The sequence below is a fragment of the Triturus cristatus genome, chromosome 4_1 (genome assembly GCF_964204655.1).
Source record: "Triturus cristatus chromosome 4_1, aTriCri1.1, whole genome shotgun sequence".
Classification (NCBI taxonomy): Eukaryota; Metazoa; Chordata; class Amphibia; order Caudata; family Salamandridae; genus Triturus; species Triturus cristatus.
The window spans coordinates 1,123,150,880-1,123,169,138 of NC_140585.1; the positions used below are offsets into that span (position 1 = coordinate 1,123,150,880).

Sequence of the window (18,259 nt, forward strand, 5' to 3'; positions counted from 1 at the left end):
CACACGCTGATTTCGCTCATCTGTCATGGACATGCCCCAAGCTGCAATCATACTGGACACAAGTGCATGAGATCCTGGGCGCTATGCTGGGGCTTGCGTTGGTCCCCACTCCTGAGGTGGCGTTGCTAGGCTACACGGTAAACTTCCCTAAGTCTGTCCGACGGCTTGCCTCTTTGGGCCTCCTGCTTGCTAAGCGTGAGGTTGCGAAGCGATGGGGCGCTAGAGCGGCTCCCACGGCGAGTGCGTGGCTTACTTCCATGGCTTTCTGCAGTACCAATAGCGAGATCTACTCCAGTCTCCTTCCCACGGTGGCGCGTCCCAAAGATATCTGGGGTCCGTATAAGTCATATATAGCTACCCTTCCGAGCTCTTCCCCGCCACACACCAGCTCCGGCATCGTACCTACGGGAGTGGGGTAGTTTACACAGCACCAAGGATGAGCCTATAGAGGGGTGACGTATGCAGATAAGACACATTGGATCCTCCTTGTTGTTCGCTTGGGCAGCTGTTCTCCTCGAGCACGACCTGGTGGAGGGGTGCGGGGCGACCGCGGGAGTCGTCATGGCAACTGGTGTGCAGGCCTGGGATGTGGGGATGGTGTGATGGTACTAGGGCAGAGGGGTGGGGTGACCTGCCTGCAGGGGGTCTCTGAGCGGATGCCTTTATCACCTGCTATTATTGATGTTTGTGCCATGAATGTCGTAGTGTATCTTTGCACCGATTCTTTATTGACCATACAGCCATTGTCTTTGTATTATTTTGTTTTTTTGAAACTAAATAAAGTTTAAAAAAAAAAAAAAAATCATGTGATCCTAAGTTGAGATAAATATGAATATGGTTCTGGTTTGCATTTGTGTATAGTGAATAGTTTTTGTAGTTTCTGACTAATGAATAATAAAAGGAATTATAATGCAACGGTCTCGGCATTGTTAAAGTTAGAGCTATTGGCATTGCACATGACATTATTTTTGTTTAGGTTTTTGTTTTTAAAACATTTAAAGAAACAGCATTGTTATTTACAATGTCAATAGCTTAATCACTCTCAAATGCGAGACCTATTGCATTTGCACCCACACACAGAGCCACACACACAAATAGAGCCACCCACACACACAGAGCCACCCACAGAGAGCCACTCACATTGAGCAACCCACACACAAATAGAGCCACACACACACACGCAGCCGGACACGGGAGCACCGAGGGATCCGAGAGCAGGGGGGGGAGGACGCCATGAACACCACCGCCTTTCTCCGAGGTCAAGCAGAAATGCCTCGGAGAAACGCAGCGGCGTTTTCGGATAGGGGGGGCGTGTTTTTCTTTCTCTCCTCTTGCCATTGGCTGGAATGTTTACATTCCAGAGGAGAGAAAGAAAGTAAAAAACACGCCCCCGAATCCAAAAAAGACGGGGCTTCTTTGGAGAGACAAAGCTCTTCTCCAATGGCTGACCAGCATGTAAGAGGCCAGCCAATGGAGAAGAGGGGAGAAGAGGGGCGGGTTCAAGCCCCTCTTCTGAAAAACATTAAATCTCGGAGCGAGACTGCACAAGCGCAGCCTTCGCAGCCGAGACCTAAAAAGGTAGATATACTAAAATATATGGTAGTAAACGTATTAATTATGGTCTGTTCTTATGGAATAGAAGTAGTTGGGGAGTGCTTCTTTAGAAGAGATGTTTTATAAATGTGTGAGAGATAAAAAAAACAATGTAAATGTGCGGTATATTTTCTGTATGACTTTGTTGACATTAGAGAACTACATGTGATTATAAGTGATACTATTTGTCAGGCTGTGTCGCTGTGGCGGATATATGTAGGTGTTGAAGTGGTTCGTGTTTTACTGATGGTGAGCTTCACTATCCCTTTTGAGACACTCGTCAATTTATTCATTCCATTTAATATCTTTAATATAGATACAGTAAAGGGACTTATATCAAAAGTTTGGGAATTAGAACTTTGTTTACTCTCCCCATGCCCTGCTATACACTCTACAGAGTGCTTAAACGACTTTCGTAACATATAGATGTCTAGCTAGTAAAGGTGGTGTAGTTCGACTGGGCCCATTTATAAACCGCGCTATGGGATGGTTTATGTTTTACCCGCCAAGTTGCATGTTTGAATACTTTTTGCTGATAAGTGTTGCGGCAGACACCTGTTAAAATTAAAGTTGTATATCGGTATAGTGGTGGTACTGGGAATGGTGGGGGTTTCTGTTTGATTTCGTACGGTTAAGCAAGGGCGGGGGTGGGTGTGGGGGTGGTGGTTATGTTGCTGATTGAAACAAAATATAGTAACGTGCAGATGTCGAGCTACTAAAGGTGATCTAGTACCACTGGGAGCACCTATAAAGCGCCCTATGGCATGGGATATGTTTTAATACGTTTTGCTGATGAGCGTTTCGGGAGACATCTGTTGAAATTAAGCCTCTGTTTGGCTATAGTGGCGCTGCTACGTTTGCGGGGGCTCTTTCTGTTATTGCGTAAAGTTAAGCAAGGGCGGGTGTTGAGGTGGTGTAGTGGTACTGTGACTATTTATAAACCGTCTTATGGTATGGTGTATGTTTGAGTTGCAAAATTGCAGGATTTAATAGGTTTTGCTGATGAGCGTTCCGGCAGACACCTGTTGACATTAAGTCTATGTATGGCTATAGTGGCGGTAACGGGAGTGCTGGGGCTCGTTGTTTGATTTTGTAAGGTTAAGCAAGGGATGGGTGGGGGTGGGGGAGGTGCGTATGTTGCTGATTATAAGACGGATATTTGTAACGTGAGCATGTGTAGTTACTAAAGGTAATATAGTTTCACTGGGCCCATTTATAAACAGTGCTATGGGATGGTTTATGTTTTACCCGCGAATTTGCATGTTTGAATAGTTTTTGTTGAAAAGTGTTCCGGCACACACCTGTTAAAATGAAGCCTTTGTATGGGTATAGTGGCGCTACTAGGAATGGTGGGGGTTTCTGTTTGATTTCGTACGTTTAAGGAAGGGCGGGGGTGGGTGGGTATGTTTCTGATTAAAACACAGAATTTAGTAACGTGCAGATGAGCTACTGAAGGTGATGTAGTACCACTGGGAGCACTTATAAAGTGCCCTATGGCATGGTATATGTTTTACCCGCAAATTTGTATGTTTTAATACGCTTTGCTCATGAGCGATCCGGTAGACGGTTGTTGAAATTAAGTTCTTGTATTGCTATACTGTGTTTACTAGGCTTGGTGTGGCTCTTTCTTTAATTTTGTGAAGTTAAGGAAGGATGGGGAAGAGGGTGGTGCAGTGGCAGAGTGCCCATTTATGAATCGGTTTATGGTATGGTATATGTTTTTCTGGCAAATTCCCATGTTTTATTATGTTTTGGTGATGAGTGTTCCAGCAGACAGGTACAGAAATTACACAACATTTCTGTGGATAAGACATCTTCGTGCTGATAGACAATCTTGTACTGTGGTAGAAGGCTGATAGCGTTGATGGAAAATTATGAAACTTGGTGCCATTGTAGATTTTAATAGAAGGTTACACTGTTTGTTTGTTACTATGGTGTAGTTAGGGTTCTAAGTGGGAGAAAAAAAAAGTGGGGGTGCTAAGCTCTCAAAGGGGTGTGGGCTATGCAAGTTGAGGCGTGGTCTAACTCAAGATAAGTATCATTGTGTGCTTTTGAAAATCCTCTACAATTATCGTAGGTTCGGAAAAAAACATTGCTTAAAGGATTTCCCTTTCTTCTACAATGTGGGTAACCTAGCGTGATGTCTCCAGTTCTCAGTAGTGAGCAAAATAAGCATGCGTACATCGATGTGCATGCTGTCACTGCAGTGTAATAAAAAAAAAAAAATGACTACCTTTGAGAGGGCCGAAAATAGAGCCTGGTAGAGAGTCGTTTGGAGGCTGCCTGAAAATAAGTGCTGGTCCCCAGACCTGGCCCAATTAAAGTGCAGTATCCATGCATCCTAAGCACTGCGTCATTCAACCATCTTTTAATTGATGCATATATATCTACTTATTTATATTCACTGAAAAAAACATGTTTTACAGACGTTATAGTTAGGAATTAGCATTTAAAAAACCTTAGAAATTCACTGAAAAAAACATAGGTTTCAGGGACGTTACAGTTAGTTGGTAATTTGACTCATATAAAACCAGAGAAATTCGCCTGTTATAGTTAGTTGAGCTAACTATAACTCGCGCACCCGCAATGCACTGCTGATGATGTCACATATTACATCACTCATGACATGGTCAGTGACATCACTGATGACATCTCAAATGACATCACTCATGACATCTCAAATGACATCACTCATGACATCACTCATGACATCACTCATGACATCATCCAGTGAATGTGTGTTTCTATAAAATGTAAATATGTTTTATATATATCTGCCAAGGTGTATTGAAGAACGAATGCATTTACAAGTGCTTAAAGGAATTATTTCGTATGTGTGTGACTGACATAAGTGAGTGATTGAACGTGTCTTACTGAATGCATGGGTTAGTGACTAAACTGTGTAAAAGTATGTATTAGTCTCTCCATTGGTGTGTAAGCAACTGCATGGGTTGCTGAATACCTACATGAGTGTCTATATAAGTTATTGATTTGTTTTCTGAGTATCTGTATGGGTCCCTGAGTGTCTGTGTGGGTGGGAGGGTGGGTGTTTGAGTCTGTGCATAGATGTCTGAGTGGGTGATTCAGTGGTTGTATGGATTAAAAAGTGCATCTGGAAAGGGCTGTATGGGTGAGTTAGTGTGTCTATGGGTGTGTTGGTGAGTGAATAAATGTCTCAGTGGTATATCTGTGACTAACTACATTTGTTTTAAGCCACTATATGTGAGTGTTGGAGTATATAAATAAGTATACGTGAGACTAAGTTATTTCAAGAGTGGGTGTATAAATAAGTGTCTGCTTCTATCAGTGATTGTATAAGACAGTAAATATGTGTTAGTATCTGTATAAATAAGTGATGTGGTATGTCTAAAAATAACGAAGTTGGTGTGTATAAATGTATACATGATTAAATGGGTATGTGATTCATTCTTTGCATTACAGACTAGGTGTGTGAGTAACTCTATGGATGAGTGGTAGCGTGTGACTGCATGTATAGATTTATGAGTGCATATTATAGTCCTCTATTGATGAGTAACTACATGTATAAGTGACTGGATGTGTGTGTAGACCTAGGAAATAGCGAGTGCTATGTAGGATATGGCATTCTTCTGTGTATGGTTTCAAAAATAGTAGTCAGAATTTACAATGGGTGTACCAAAGTTTATATTAGAGCATCAGTATGTGCATCAGATTGTCACGCGGATGATGTCATGAGTGATGTCATTTGAGACGTCATCAGTGATGTCACTGACCATGTCATGAGTGATGTAATATGTGACATAATCAGCAGTGCATTGCGGGCGCGCGAATTATAGTTAGCTCAACTAACTATAACAGGCGAATTTCTCTGGTTTAATATGAGTCAAATGTCCAACTAACTATAACGTCCCTGAAACCTATGGTTTTTTCAGTATATATATATATATATATTACCTACTGGCGGTCGCCAGTAGGTAGTTATAGTTAGGACCACGTTTCCATAGGAAATCCGCAACATTCTATTTTGAATAACTTTGGCGCCGGTCGACGAATCCTCGCAAATTTTTCAAAATAGGTGGGGCGCTACGCTCCGCTCCTACCCTGAAAGTCTCGGGGGGATTCGTCAAGCGGGGGCTGAGATAAAAGGGGGGTCCCAAAACGCGTTTTTCCCATGCATTTTTCCATAGGACCTTTAGACAGGGCTACAGCCCGAACGGCTGAGAGAATTACTAGAAATTTGGCAGAGAGGTAGTCCTCAGGTCAAGGAAGTGCCTTTTGGAGGTTTGGTGTAAATCTGTTCAGTAGATTCTGAGAAAATAGCCTTTAAATCAATATATATATCTGAGCCAGCTTACGGTGCGCTTACGGTACGCTTACCGTACGCGTACGGTGGCGTGCGCGAGCGCGATTCTGATTGGCTCTTAGATCTTAGTAAACATTCGAATCGGCCGAAACCAGGAAGCGGCGGCCGCCATTTTCTCTCTCGCACTGAGAGTGATTTTTAAAATTTAAAGCCCAAAAACATGTAAAGGGGCTGTTTAGACAGCTCCCACACACATAGGCATGTTGAGGGAGTCCCCAAAGATCGCCCAAGGGCAAAAACTGAATTTTTATTATTTCGGTAATTTCGCCGATTACGCTTACCGTACGCGTACGGTAAAAAATTATTTAAAAAAAATAATCATCCACATTCTCTCTACCCCGTGTGCAATTGGTGGCTGAAGGCCACCAATCGTGCATGGCGTATTACACGTGAGATAAACTAAAATATTTAAAAAAAAAAAAAAAAAAAAATTATCCACACTCTCTCCACCCCGTGTGCAAATGGTGCCCGAAGGGCACCATTTGTGCATGGCTTATAAAATATACGAAAAATTAAAATATTACCTTTCAAAACGAAGTGCATCATATGTCCTCCATGTGCGCACGGTGCGCGAAGCGCATCATGCGTACATGGCCCATCTAGCGTAACGTGGGCACGCGATGCGCGTAGCGCACCGCGTGCCCACCGTGCGTGCATGGCACTAACTGCGTAAAGTGGGCGCGCGGTGCGCGAAGCGCACCGCGTGCTCACTGTGCACGCACGGTGCGCGAAGAGCACCGTGCGCGCACAGAACGAACTGCGTTAAGTGGGCGCGCACGCCACGAATGGCGTAAAGTAACTTAGCATTTAAAAAACCGTACAAATTCACTGAAAAAACCATAGGTTTCACACACGTTATAGTTAGGAATTAGCATTTAAAAAACCTTGCAAATTCACTGAAAAAACCATAGGTTTCACACATGTTATAGTTAGCGGAAATTTTACTGATAAACCAATGAAATTCCCCCGTTATAGTTACTGCAGGCAACTATAACTCACGCGACCGCAATCTTCTGCTGATGACATATGTGTCTTTATGAAAAAAAAATATTTGTAATATATGTATAGCTAAAAATGTATGGAAGAAGACATGGGCAAATAAGTGTCTAAATACAGTATTAGCATCAGCAGAGGATTGCGGTCGCGTGAGTTATAGTTGCCTGCAGTAACTATAACGGGGGAATTTCATTGGTTTTTTATCAGTAAAATTTCCGCTAACTATAACATGTGTGAAACCTGGTTTTTTCAGTGAATATATATATATATATATATATATAACCAGGAGACGGGTCTTATTTTAGGAAAGGAGAGAGAGGCTCAATGACAAAAAAAACATTCTTTCCTGTGGCCTCAATCTTGTTTGAGTTCCAGTCTAGAGAAGCCATATGGACTGAGACAGAAGCAGAATTGCTTGGAGAAGAATGATGCCTGCCCCACCAGATTCACCAGTGATGAATAAATTGTCAAGAACTTGGGGTCTCCAAGCACGGGGCAATGTTGGCGGGTGACCTGTTGGTTCACTGCTAGAGCTGAAATTAGTTTGCTCCACCCAACTGGGATAGGCTCCATTAATACCGCATTGAATAGAAGTAGTGGCTCCGAGGTTGAGGATCATGGCTGCAAAATTTCAATGAAGATGTTTGCCTGCAACATCTTAGCCGCCTTCTTAAAGACGACTGTAAATGACATCACTTTAATTAAGGTGGGCCCCATTGGGCAACTCAATGTCAATTTCAGAATCAGCTACAAACATTCCTTCTTGCAGGATCAGATAGTCTGCAGCACTACTGATGTATGAAGGAGTAGATTACTGGCCCTTCTGCTTTCGTCATTGTCACATTGAACAATGTCAGGCATCTGGATGTGATCTAAGTCTGACCCAAATGGGACGCGCAGCCTTTCAAAATATTAATCGCTAGGTAGAGGTCTATAGTGGGGATCTGTAACCAGTGGCTGTTGTTGGTTTCGAGCACTCATCAGAATGGCCTTGGTCTTGTGAAAATGTGCTGCTATAAACATAGCTGCTCTGAAGATGACACCGGTGGCTTGGAAGACTGTGCCGGTACCATTGGCATCAGCCAGAGCTGAAATGGCGGTAGGAGAAGGCTGAGTAGTGCCGATTGGTGCTAAGGAAGTACTCACCAGCGGAAGCCCAGTTAGAGTACAGTGTGGCTCCATTATGCCTCATGGCACTCCAGTGGGAGTGTGGCAAAACAGAGTCAGCACTGCCTGTGTGCAGGTCGCAAATTGCAGGGGGTCTGTGCTAGCTGCTGGAAACTCAGAGAAAATGAGGGGTGAAACAGGGCCCAGGGCCAGTGACAGAGTCAGTGTCAAAGTGAGATCAATAAGTTCTAGCTTGAAGAATAAAGCCAAGGCCCGTGATGAGGGTCTGCATTGCCACCCTGGGGCCCATCGCTTGAGTAACATGCTGATGCCGAAGAACCCCTCCTTCTGTACTTTTCACGCTTTCATTTGACTTCTCCATCAATGTCTTGGAAGACTTGAAAGTTGACGGCGAGAGGGTGGATCTGAAACATGATCTAGATTGGATGCACTGTCTTAGTGGCAAGTGCTGTGGGCGTGCATTATGAACAGCTTGGCCTCCATCTCCATACAAGCCAGGTGATGTATTAGGCTGCATTTCTTGCATGACCTGTTGTCGTGCCTCAGTTCCAGACACAACAGGTAGACCTCATGCTGTTCCACAAAGAGACATCTGCCTATGGCAGGATGGGCAGTGTATAAACCCTGATTTCCTGGGAGGTGGCATCCTACCAGTACTGCAGAAAATCAATTTCTTAATTGAAGGAACATACAGAAAAGAGCACTCCGAGTCCATGTCGGTGAGTGCAGAAAGAAATACTATGTCAGTACACTATGGTGGAACTTTTGCTCTGTGATGTTCAGAATGGTCATGATGCCAAGACAGAGAGGAGCATCCCCCACCATCACAGGAAAGATATTTAAACTTATCAGGATCCATCCTGACACTTGGAGGGGATTCAAAAGATGAGGAATCTTCAGGTAGAAGCAGCCAGCAGAAGAGGTGCTATGAAAGCCCATATTTCACAGGCACCTGCAAAAATACGGAACATATTTCATAAATCCCTTTGAAATATGGATTTCATCATCATAATGACAGCACTCCACAAAATGAGCCATGCAGCAGAAAATGCAAAATATGTGACACTTTCTCAGGCAGTATTATTTTCATCCAATTAAGGCAGAAGCATGTTTTGGGAATTCTGGAAATGTGAAGATTGGGGTAAATCCTTAATTATGCGCGAAATATTGCAGTCAGTCAATGGCATAAATATATTGGCCCTCACCGCTGTTCATTGTTTTATCAATAATTTATTAATGAGAGGTAAACAACCACATTACTTACCTTCTGTAACGCTCTTTCCGATAAATACTCTACCTAATCGCAAACTTTTCACCTTTTGAATTTCCTAAGGTGCCATACTGGGTCTAGAAATGTTTCCGCAGTAAGTCCTGCTTGCTGGTAGGTGGTGTCCTCAGATTACACCGCAGCTTTCTACTTTCTTTGGTATATTTGCATATGTGTATATATAATATACTATTGGTCACTTGAATTATGTGGCAGGGAAGGATCAAATCATGCAGCATGGTAGGACCAAATCATGCTGCAAGTAAGGCAAATTTTTCGATGTAATGCGGCTCACTTTGTGTTAGTGTTACCTAATTATTTTGCCCCTTTTTACACATGTTAAGACTTTCTAGGCAAAGGTTTCACCTCATTAGCATAACTTTGACACTCAAAATACAGAAATAAGCAAAAGAAAGGTGACCAATTCACTTTTGTGTTGCCGCATGTTCAGCAACCTTTGATCCGTTTGAGATAGAAAGATTTTTGTTTTGCTAAAATCTGCAGATTATGAAGCGGATGATGGATTCTGTGGCAGATAAATGAAATTCATAATTATGTGATAAACGCCGCAGCCCCAAAATCTCATAATTCCATTGGACCTGAATATGTTGCCCCAACAACAGGGTAGGGTTCATCTGTGCCTTCACAAGCTACACCTCCATGCAAATAGACTGAGCAGAACCAGCTGGGTCATTTTGACTTGTCTGCGTAAGAGCTGGGTATGCTTTTGGCCGCAGGTTTCCCATCCAACAAGTCAATATATTTAACTGCAGGACACAGTCTGTGGCGTTGGGTAAGAACCACTGATTCCATCCACTTCATGCAAAACTTTCTGATATAATTTTGTTTGTTTTGTCCTCGGCCCAACACTGTCTTACCATGAGTACCATTAAAGATACTTGCCATCCCTTTAACCCTTTATACGTTTGCCTGATAGGCCCTCCTTGTTTAAGTCACCAGATTGTGATATTTTTCTTGAAACAAATTACATATATGCTTCCTCCTCTTCCTTTCCTTATGCCACAGTGGGACCTTAATTTGTACCTTATGTTTCTGATGTGCACACATTAGGAGCTCATGCACATTTGTTCTTTGAGTTTGCTGACCGATAAGAGTGTTTTCCTCATAGCGATCACTTCTACATGCTGCGTTGGTGAGCTGCAGGTGCTCCCAGTGCAGCCACTAAGCTCAGGACTTAGGCATCCTTTCTTCTTAAAGTAGAGTCGTCCTTACATGTGGGGCAATCCATCATGCTCAACACTTTCTTCTCTCCACCACATCCATCTAAGGAAAAGGAAAGGTGTCATCAGTTAGATCTAAAGAGCCCTCAGTTTCTTTGAAGCCTGGACCAAGGAGCACCAGTTTGATGACCACAGTTTGTTGGATTCAGCGGTGGAAAAGAAGAGAAAGGCAGTTCAGGAAGGGTCCTTATTGAGATGGATTTTCCTCTCTATCAAAATGTTCTCTGCCTTGGTCAAGCATGATCATTTTGATGGTCTTCAAGCAAATTCCACTAGAGCAAAAGGTACCACTATGGCTTTGGTTAGGAGTGTTCCAGTTGTAGGCATTTGCCAGGCTTTGGCATTTGCATCCCTACACACTTTCAAACAAGCACTGCAGTATGGACGCTGGTCCACATGGAGGGTCATTTAGCCCGTTAGACCCTTTATAGCTTCCCAGCATAAATTACACCCCTCAGACTAAGCACCTTTTGGGGATACTGCATTGACAACTATTAATAAGGGAAGGCATCAGTGGTTAGAAAAATCCAAGTAACCGTCAGTAATGATTTTCTAGCAGATATCCAATCCAACAAAAGATTCCTCACCAAACCATATTTTACTCTGTTCTGTAAAGTGAACTTCTGATAGGTCATAAGATACCACTTTAGATTTAGCACACTGCCCGATTACCGATTCATCTGTTGCTCTACGTCGGAGGACGCATAAATTACTTTAAAAAAAGCTGATATTAGCATGAGGGGGTGGCTTCTCTGTGAATCCACGCTATCATTTCTGGATTGAGACAATGCTGCAGTGGAGTCCGAGAGCCCCACCTCCTGAGGCATGGGAGCTATTGCAGAAAAAAATCTAGATTCAGTATGTCATTGGGAGGAAGTTGGGAGGGAGGTCGTGAGGAGGGATGAGGGGGGGCAAGCATTTTAAAAGTTGAAGAGTCTGTGGATAGAAGTATCCATCAGAAATTCTAATTCATCTATTACACAGTGGCAGGCACAACTGAGTAGTAGTTAGAGGTAGGACAGAGTTTTCACTGAAAGGCTTTTTTTGTTCTACTAATAACTTTGGCGTTGGTTGAAAAATCTGTGCTAACGTTTTTTTTCTTAAAAGTTCATCTACATTAGCTCCTTCCTGAAAAGGTGTTGCAGCAAACCATGTAGTGGGGACAAAGGAAACAGCAGCAAATCCAAAATATTGGTTCCTAATATTAAATCCCCCAAAAAGCTTTGCTCGTTCACACAGAAAAATGGCTGAATGGAATTAAACATAATTTGATAAAAGGTCAGAACTTTACTCAAAAAGCATGCTTTTTGTGATTTGATGTAAAGCTGTTCAGCTGTTTTTGAGCAATTTGAGTTTATACAGGTGCTTGGGTTGGGCTTGAAGGGGTTAAAAAGTTATGTATTGATTGGCTGAGGAAACTTCTCTTACCGTTGGCCATTTCAGTACATGGCACCGAGTGATCTGACTGGGTGGCTGCAACGGAGAAGAAAATGTTGTGGTCGTCATTACAGGACTCGGAGTCATGGTGTCAGTGTTCTGAAAATGTTTAAAAAATAGGGTGTAAGAGGGCACGGTAGGGACACACTGATCCCCAGGCACTTGTAGCGGGCACAGGGAAGAACCAAGAAGGCATTCATTTTTTTAAATTGATTTTCATGCTGCTGGTACTGCAGTACTCCAATAGGACCCAGCGTAGCTCTTCTGTATCTTATCGAGGTATATCCACAGCCTCTCAAGCTTCACGTTCTTGGCACAACAGTAACATGCATGCTATACACGCTGAAGGCCATGTACAGTGAGGGGGTGGCTGGCAAACTGTGGGAGAGGAGGTCGATGTGCACAGGGTTTAGCCAGAGGTCTGGTCTAAGTGCCAACAATACAATAGCCCCAACCCCTTCACTGCCAATAGCATCCCCATCAAGGGATAGACACAGAGAAGTGCATTGCCTGTTAGCTCCAAGAACCTCTGGTCCATTGAAACTAATAAGGTAAGGTAAAATGATGTGTATCACCCAGCACCCCATACTGCCAATCTTCATAATCACACACAGATGAAGACAACCCAGACAATCACATAGCATCCGCAAAATACACAGACCCAACCTCGTACTCATCCCACTAATTACCATAACTACCACAACCTCTCAAACTACAGAACAAACAAGTTACTTACCTTTGGTAATGCATTATCTGGTAGAGACATAGTGTAGCTGCAGATTCCTTAACTTTTTAATTCTCCCCAGGCGTCAGACTGGATCCAGAATTTTTTCTGCAGTATCTCTGCATGCTGGGGGATGGCCTCGTAACTTGTTTGCTTGATAGAGACATCAAGTCGCAGATTTCTAAACTTTGGAATTAAATATAATAGCTATACACACCCGGAGGAGGTTCTGCAAACGAATCCTACAAAAAATCTCAGAGAGAACCAGCCCGTCAAAATTGACAATAGTCCAGATGTACATAGGAATTTGATGAAAAAGAGCATGAGCTCCTTATAAAAAACATGACAAGGATCACAGGCAATGTAGAACAAGTTACTTACCTTCGGTAACGATGTATCTGTAAGAAACCTTAGTTAGTTAGATTCCTCACCTTAGAATATCCCCAGGCGTCAGACTGGATCCGGAAGATTTTTTGTCAGCAATGCCCCTTGCGCGTCGCTAGGCGTCGTCTGCGGCTCCGCGTCCGTCGTCGGCGTCGTGCGCCGGAATGACGTCGGAGTACTTAGACGCCGCCCTCGCGCGCTGACGTCAGTTCTTGTGCATAGCCTTCCGCGCCAGGAACGCAGAGCCATGCAAGAGACCGACACTGGTGCCAAAAAATTCTAGGGCCCTGAAAGGGATAGCCTTAACCCTAGATGTCAGATCGCAGAACGGGGAGGATGGGTGAGTCGGTGAGGAATCTAACTAACTAATGTTTCTTACAGATACATCGTTACCGAAGGTAAGTAACTTGTTCATCTGAAAGAAACACGTTAGTTAGATTCCTCACCTTAGAATAGATACCCAAGCAATACCAACCCCGGTGGTGGGTCTGCGAACCAAGATCACACCAGAAAGTCCTGGAGGACAGAACGGCCAAAGAAGCCATCCCTCCGGACTTGGCTATCTAGGCAATAATGCCCGGCAAACGTGTGCAGCGAAGCCCACGTTGCCGCCTGACAGATGTCCTGCAAAGGGACTCCCCGTCCCAAAGCAGTAGTAGCCGCTGTGGCCCGAGTAGAATGGGCGCGCAGCCCAACAGGCGGTTCCTTTTTTGCCAAGGAATAACAGATTGTTATACACAAACGACCCACCAGGAGATGGTCCGTTTGTGTACAGCTTTTCCCTTCTTTGCACCCACGTAGCCAACGAAAAGCTGGTCGTCCACTCGGAACTGTTTAGTGCGGTCCAAATAAAAGGAGAGCGCACGTTTTGGGTCCAGACGGTGGAGCCGCTCTTCCTCTTTGGAAGGATGCGGAGGCGGAAAGAAGGTGGGCCAGGTGACAGATTGCCCAAGATGAAAGGGGGTCACCACTTTCGGCAGAAAGGAAGGACGAGGCCGAAGGACAACCTTGTCCGGATGAACAGATAGAAAAGGAGGCTTGGACGATAGAGCCTGGAGCTCACTCACCCGTCTAGCCGAGGTGATGGCTACCAGGAAAGCAGTCTAAAGAGTTAGAAGACGAAGAGGACAATTGTGAAGAGGCTCAAAGAGAGCGCACATCAGGAATGTCAAGACAAGATTCAAGTCCCACTGAGGCATTACGAAAGGGACAGGAGGGAACGTGTGAGTAATGCCTTTAAGAAAGCGTGACACTACAGGGGACTTGAAAAGAGAGGGCTGATCTGGAAGCCGTAAGAAGGCAGAGAGAGCAGCAAGATAACCTTTCAAGGTGCCCAGGGCAGAGCCCTGCCGGGCCAAAGAAAGAAGAAAGAGGAGAACCTCAGAAAGAGGGGCGGAGAGGGGATCCACAGCCTTTGCTGTGCACCATGCCACAAATTTGTTCCACCGGCAGGCGTATACCGTCTTTGTGGAGGGACGCCTGGCTGCCAGAATGATATCACAGACTTCAGGAGGCAAGTCAAATGGCATCAACTGCCGCCGCTCAATCTCCACGCATGGAGGTGGAGGCTGGACAGATTCGGGTGGAGGACCGTCCCCTGCTGCTGCGACAGAAGATCCTCCCGAAGGGGCAGACGTATCGGAGGATCGGTCAACATACTGAGTAGCTCGGGATACCAGTACCTTCGTGCCCAATCCGGAGCCACCAAGATGACTTGGGCCCGGTCGTGCCTGATCTTCTTCAGCACTCTGGGCAGAAGTGGTATAGGCGGAAAGGCGTACAACAGACCGCAACTCCACTCGCGACAAAAGCGTCGCCGAGCGAGTGCCGCCTTGGAAATTCCAACGCGCAGAACTGCTGACATTGCGCGTTCTCGTCGGTGGCGAATAGATCTAACCAAGGCTCTCCCCACTGCTGAAAGAGACCTTGCGCCACCTCGGAGTTCAGACGCCATTCGTGATCCATCATGCACCGGCGGCTGAGTTAGTCTGCTCTGGCGTTCAGAGAGCACGCCAGATGTTGAACCACCAGGGTGACGCCCTGGTGTTCCAGCCATGTCCAGAGGCGCAGAGCCTCCTGACAAAGGGTCCACGACCCCATCCCGCCCTGTTTGTTGCAATACCACATGGCGGTGGTGTTGTCCGTGAACACCTGCACGACACTTCCCCGGACAGAGGGAAGGAAGGCTTTCAGTGCAAGTCGGATCGCTCGCAGCTCCAACAAGTTGATGTGGAGGCGAGACTCCGCCGGAGACCAGAGGCCTCTGATCTCCGCCTCTCCCATATGGCCACCCCATCCCAGGAGGGACGCATCCGTCACTATGACATGCTCCGGTAGGGGTAGGGAGAGGCTCTTGCCCGTGACCCAATCGCGGTCCGTGAGCCACCACTGCAACTGCTGTGCAGTGCCCTCCGAGATCAAGACATGGTCGGACAGGTTGCCGTGATGGTGGGGCCACTGAAACTTCAGGTCCCACTGCAGAGCCCGCATGCGCCGCCTGACGTGATGCACTAGTAGGATGCAGGAGGCCATCAGCCCCAGAAGCCGCAACACTAGCCTGACCGAAACCCAGGATAGAGGCCGAAAGATGGGAATCTGGGCCTGTATATCCCGTAGTCGCTGCTCCGGTCGATGGACCCGGAACTGCGCCGAATCGAGAACCGCTCAGATGAAGAGGAGCGTCTGAGAAGGGCTTAGGTGTGACTTCGGCACGTTGATGGAAAACCCCAGCAAATGCAGGAGATCCGCCGTAGTCTGGAGGTTGGAGACGACTGCCTGGGGCGAGCCCGCCTTCAACAACCAGTCGTCGAGATAGGGGAAGACTGGAACCCCTGATCTGCGCAGATGAGCTGCGACCACCGCCATCACTTTCGTGAACACCCGAGGGGCACTGGTAAGGCCGAAGGGGAGCACGGTGAACTGAAAGTGCTCCTGACCCACCGTGAACCGCAGGTAACGCCGGCAGGACGGGGATGTGGAAATATGCGTCCTGCAAGTCCAACGCTACCATCCAGTCTCCAGGGTCTAGGGCAGCTAGAACCTGAGCCAAAGTCAACATTTTGAACCGTTCCTTCCGGAGGAAGGCATTGACGTTCCGGAGGTCCAAGATAGGGCGTAGGCCCCCTTTGCCCTTCTTGGGAACCAGAAAGTAGTGGGAATAACAACCACGACCTATTTCTGGGCTCGGAACGCGCTCAACGGCCCCCTTGGCCAAGAGCGCCGAAACTTCCTCGTGGAGAAGATTCAAATGATCCCCCAAGATACGGTGGTGCTGCGGTGGCATGGCTGGAGGGGTCGTCTCGAAGGGGAGGGAGCAGCCCCTTCGGACGATTTGCAGCACCCACCTGTCTGACGTGATGGAACGCCAGTGGAGCAGGTGATGGCGAACTCTGCTGCCCACTGGCGTGGAATGGGCCTGAAAGCTCGGACTAGGAAGGCTTTGAGGCGGATGCTGCCGGGGTGGATGTGGACTGACCGCGTCGTCCTCCGGTACCGCCTCGGCGGAAACTACGTCCGCGACCGCGTGCAGGCTGGTTCTGCGGCCGGTGGCTAGGCGGACGTGAGGAGGTGCCCCTTCCTTGGCCACGAAAGGAGCGAAAAGCGGAAGTTTGTGGCCGTGGGGCCGAGAGGCCCAAGGACGTGGCCGTAGCCCGGGAGTCCTTGAAGCGAGCCAGCGCACTGTCCGCTTTATCACCAAAAAGGCGAGCGCCATCAAAAGGCATGTCCATGAGGGTGCTCTGGACATCCCCTGAAAAAGACGTGGACCGCAGCCAGGCATGACGTTGAAGCGCCACCGTGGTAGAAATCGCTCTACCCAGCAAGTCCGTAGTGTCGTGTCCACATCGGATTGCATGGCGCGCTGCATCTCTCCCATCGGCCAGGGCCGAGGAAAGCCGCGCCCGGGCCTCCTCCGGGCACAGTAGCAGCACGTCCTCCACCGCATCCCACAGAGAGTGGGAATAACGGTCCAAGAGACAGGCGGTGTTCAAAGATCGCAGGCCCAAACTGAGCAAAGAGAACAGCTTCTTACCAAACTGTTCCAGTCTCTTGGAATCCCGGTCCGGAGGAGCGGACGGGAAGGAGGATTAGGAGGTAAAGGCCTGGATAACCAGGCTCTCTGGGGTGGGGTGTTGGGACAGAAAACTGGGGTCGCCCGGAGCAGGGCGGTGGCGTCTGGCAACGTTCCTATCCACAGGAGGGACTGTGGAGGGCTTGGACCAGGTGCCCTGCAGAACGTCAGTGAGGGCCTCCTTGAATGGCAGCAGAGGCTCAGTGGAGCATGCAGCAGACTGAAGCACCTCAGTGAGGATGTTAGTCCTCACAGCCACGGCAGGCAGCTTAAGCCCAAGGGCTTCGGCCGCCTTGCGCAGCACCACAGAAAAAGCTGCACCCTCCTCCAAAGCCACAGTCGGAGGAGAGATGAATCCAGTGTCCGGAGAGGTATCCAACCCACTGGCCTCCCCCAGTTCATCTGCCCAGTCCTGTGCAAGTTGGCTCTGAAGGGCCATAGGGTCATCAGACCCCTCCCAGTCGCCCCCGTCATCCGATTCCTGGTAAACAGGAGGAATGATCGGAGCCGGTCGATAGACAATATGTGTCTCTAGCGGCGTCGGATGCGGTGTCGGGCGGCGCCGCATCGGCGTCGGGACCGGACAGGGGCTGAACCGGGGATCGACGTCGACCGGAGCCGGCGTCGGGGGTGGTATCGGTGTCGGCGCCGGCGGAGGAGGCGTAACGAGGTCGACCGGCGTCGACAGGGGCCCAGGCTCGGGCCCCTCGGGGACCTGCGGCGTCGGGGCCGGAGCCTCCAACGGCGCCGGGGCCGGAGCCGCCGGCATGCGAGGTCGCCCAGTCGAGTCCGCGGGGCCTGAGGGCGCGCCAGCGGGCGTCGACGGCGGGGCCAGGCTCCTCATGGCCGAGATGAAGGCACTGACCTCCGCCGGCGTCGCGTCAGTCCCAGGGACCGTCGGGTATGGGGACTTGCGCGGCACCTGCGGCTCCTGCAGAGCCGCGGGGCTGGAACCACCCGGACCCTCGGCCGAGTCGCGCAACCGGCGAGGGAGTCCGAAGAGCGGTGTCGCTTCTTGTACTTCTTGGAGTGCCTCGATTTACCCGAAGACTTCGAGCCAGACGAGTGACGATGTCGA

General features: G+C 47.6%; 1 protein-coding gene across 4 annotated transcripts in view; it reads right to left on the bottom strand.

Annotated features, from left to right (window-relative positions):
* KMT2E (lysine methyltransferase 2E (inactive)) overlaps positions 1-18,259 on the bottom strand; it is a 2,077,373-nt gene that overhangs the window by 869,895 nt on the left and 1,189,219 nt on the right. For 2 of the 4 annotated variants that reach the window (XM_085654162.1, XM_085654161.1), the window contains one exon: positions 11,996-12,103. The exons of the other annotated variants lie outside the window; for them this stretch is intronic. In XM_085654162.1, the coding sequence (XP_085510288.1) occupies positions 11,996-12,103 (108 nt within the window). The remainder of the gene's footprint in view (positions 1-11,995; positions 12,104-18,259) is intronic. 4 annotated transcript variants of the gene reach the window in all.